The sequence below is a fragment of the Volvox carteri genome (assembly GCF_000143455.1).
Source record: "Volvox carteri f. nagariensis unplaced genomic scaffold VOLCAscaffold_441, whole genome shotgun sequence".
Classification (NCBI taxonomy): domain Eukaryota; kingdom Viridiplantae; phylum Chlorophyta; class Chlorophyceae; order Chlamydomonadales; family Volvocaceae; genus Volvox; species Volvox carteri.
In genome coordinates, this window is record NW_003307967.1 from 1,310 (window position 1) to 4,851 (window position 3,542).

A 3,542-nucleotide genomic window follows, 5' to 3' on the forward strand; every position below is an offset into this window, starting at 1 on the left:
GAAGGAGGCGTTTAGCTGGCCACCAAACACCTGTCGTACTGAAGGAAAGACAGCGAGCAAGAGTGCTAATCACACTCTGGGACCCCGGGGGCGTTCATTCCATATTCGATTCACATTCATTCCGACCTTCCTTTTGACCCTTCATTCCATAACCCAAATCGAAGGCCCAATATTATTCCAATATTCCAAAATAATATTTTGGAATCAAGACCCCTTCATTACAGAATGGAGGGCAGGATGAACGCTCCCTATGGTTTGAACGCCAACATCAGGCAGAGGACGTCCGCACTTTGAGGCGGCCTTTGCTGTCTGATTGTCTGTCTCATCATGGCTGCTGCAATCTCCCCCCGCCGCCCATGTCCGTGGCCCAGGGTTGCAACGTCCGCTGTGGCCTGGTGTCCTGCAGTGGTGGCGCCTGTGGTCGCTGGCGGCAGCAGTTCCCTCTGGTTGTAACGCCAGCTCAGCCGGAGCAGCGGCATCAGTGTTGCCAACCTCCAGGACTGCGTCCTGGCAGTGCTGTGCCGCCAAGAAGCGAACTTCGTCCCAGCCGCCCACACGCCATACAAGGCCGTGCAGCTCCAGCACATGCAACCCCGATACCCTACCAAGACATGTGTGCACACATGTCCAACAGCCCTCCATACATATGTATAAGGGACTGGGTAAGAGCGTTATGTGACAAGGTCACATGAATGCTGCCAGACAAGTACAACTTATCCAAATGCACGGCAGGCATCATGAAGCCACCGACAATGTGTCATACTTCTCTTGCAAGTGAAAGCATGAAGGTACCAGCGAGTAGAATACAGATTTCCCACGCTTCGAGCACATGAAGGTCACTATGAAGTGGGAACCTGAACATCTGGCAAGGATGCTGGCACGTATATGGACTCACCGCAACCCTATCGTTCCCTTTGTTCGTTAGCCTCATTTATCACTTGCTTTGCCTGAAGTGCGAGGTAGGATGCTGACTCCTGGTACAAACTTACAGTGCAAATTTGCACTTGTAGGCAGGGTAGGTGGGACAGGGATACCTACAAGCCATTGACACCAACATACGGCCCCTGCCAGATCTTCCGGGTTCAGTCGAGGAACATTTATAAACATGGGTTACCCTGTCTGCTACCCCCTTGGTAGTGCATTACCCCGACCCCTTTGTTACCCCTCGGTAAGGGGTTTTACCCGTACCCAGGGGTTAGGTTACCCGCCCCCCTTCTTTTGGATTTGTATTTTCGGTACAAACCCACATGCATGTCTGTTATTTGTGGGCGGCTGCAGCACCGACGGGGTAGGCTACTCGTGAACGGGTCCAGTATGCGAGGGTGGTAGCTGGAATGCCAGCAGGTCCGATGATGTCAGGCGGGTACATGAGCGATACATGATGCAGCAGCAGGTGTAAACAAGACGCTTGGTTGACTAGATTAGCAAGGGCCCGGCCGCCGCCCCCGCGTCCATTGCCACGACCACGTCTGTGGCGCAACGGATGTGCATGCATTGGGGGTGTTATCGTGCCATCCACACACACACATGCATTTCACATCACATCCGTGTTTACTGTGCCTGCGGCTCTCCCTCATCGTCCTCAGCGGTGTCCTCCTCCTCTTCTCCTCCGAGGAGTCCTCCAGCGCCGCCGCCGCCGCCGCCGCGGGCCCACCACCACGGCCAACCCCCGGCCGCGACCACCGCGGCTACGGCTGCCGCGGCCACGGCCCGCGCCACGCCGACCTTCCCCCACACGCTCGGGTCCGCGTCCGCGCCTGTGCGTGCCCATAAATATTGCGTTAGGAGGAGGAAGTAACGTCATCCACCATGGAACCAAGGCAACGTAGGTTGAGGTAAGATTACCGAGGCGGCACCTCTGCTGCATGCCCCACTGCATGCTCGACCGTATGCCCCGCATGCCACCCATACGAGATTGCCGCCATCATACATCTGCTCCATTGAAAGCAACTATATGATAACTATGTAAGGAATATGAACTATACCGAGCCCTAGTATTTTTAGAGCTGGGAAACAGGCTGTGGACCCGGTTGAGGATAGATTCGTTGTCCGTCAGAAAATAGAGTTAAGTTGTATTGATTACAAGAATGCAAAATGCAGTTGGTGTGAAGCAAATGAGGCGCTGGTTATCAAATACCCCCGCAGTAAGTGCTCCTGTAGTACTACCTGAATGCCTGATCTTTAGATGCTCTAGCGGTTCATCATCTACGATTGAAAACATCAAAGGATCGAAGGTCCGACTTCCGAGCTTTGGACCTTCTGTTGAAATTTCAGGAAAAGAGAACGCGCTGTTCGTTGGCAGTTGGTTGCACTTGCACCTATACTTTATGACTATAATTATCACCTTTACGCGGTAGCAGCTGTAGATGTTTGAGCTGTGTCAACATAATAATGATTTCTTGGGGATGGGCTATGTGGTGCTTCTGAGCGACGTCTCCGAACCTCTTGACGTAGGCCTTATGGCCAGCTCTCTTGCAAGCAAGTAGTCGATTCTAGATCAGATTATCAAAGACTAATCCTGATTTGAAGCTGCTTATGTAGGCCCCCGTTATGTATTACCAATGTTGTGCGCCTCATACACGTATAATCTAAATCGTCGCAGCACCACTACCTGCTGTATCGTAGGTCTTTGATTATAAGCCAAAGCCTATAAGGCCCAACTGCGTATAGCATGTTACAAAGTTAGCTTCCCGACCTGGAACCCGGCTTGTCCGTCGGACGCTGCAAGGATGCTCCCAGGGGCATACAGTTGTCCGGTGAGGTGGCGCTGCTTTTTATCACTCATGATCTTGCAGAACATATGTAGACACTTTAAAAGCAGTAGGGTTGCCGGCTGTGTAGCATCGCACATCCAGTGTTGCCATGACTATTCCCCTTCATCAATCTCCCCCATGCTCCTCCCCTCTACTTTCCCCTTTCCCTGGTGCAGCTCCCGGGGGGCCGGTCTCGCGCGCTGACCGACGGCAGTCGCCCTAAGACATCCACGTATCTCAACGCCGCGGTGGATGCCCCTGGCTGCACTACCGTCGCCGCCTTGATCCAGGCCGCGCCAACCCGTGCAAACGGCGGGTTCGCGACCAGCTGTGACACCATCCCACCCCGCCGCTGTCAGACCCTCCTCCCGCGTGCCGCTCTGGACGACCGCTTCCTCCAGCAGCCGCTGCCGCCGCCCCAGCAGCAGCCACCGCTCCCCCCTAATGGACAGCAGCTGCTTTGGCCCGCGCGAGCCGCCGCAACCCCCACTAGCACCACCACCAGCCCCGGGTCCCCCAGCCCTATCCCTAGCCCCAGCCCTAACTCCAGCGTCAGCATCAGCAGCACCGCCCCTGCGGAGGCCCTCCGGCCCCGCCGCTTCAGTGCACCCGTTATTGCTCGGCTGCTGAGGTCCACCACCAGCTTGCAGGTGACTTCTTGTGTCATCGGAAAACTAGGGAGAGGCCGCCCAGTTAGGCGGCTCGGAGTCACGACCACATACGTCCCAACCGAGCAGTGGATCTGGATTCCACTCTTAGCGCTGGTGTGGTGCTTTATGAGGCTGCGGG

The 3,542-nt window shown here is 55.3% G+C and overlaps 1 protein-coding gene across 1 annotated transcript in view; it reads left to right on the plus strand.

Moving 5' to 3' along the window:
- Nucleotides 1–1,527: 1,527 nt before the first annotated feature.
- Nucleotides 1,528–3,542, plus strand: part of VOLCADRAFT_101178 (uncharacterized protein) — a gene marked incomplete at both ends in the record, with an annotated part of 5,489 nt that continues 3,474 nt past the window's right edge. Inside the window, 3 exons of the mRNA XM_002959625.1 lie at nucleotides 1,528–1,759; nucleotides 2,740–2,756; nucleotides 2,930–3,384. Coding sequence (XP_002959671.1) covers nucleotides 1,528–1,759; nucleotides 2,740–2,756; nucleotides 2,930–3,384 — 704 coding nt within the window. The remainder of the gene's footprint in view (nucleotides 1,760–2,739; nucleotides 2,757–2,929; nucleotides 3,385–3,542) is intronic.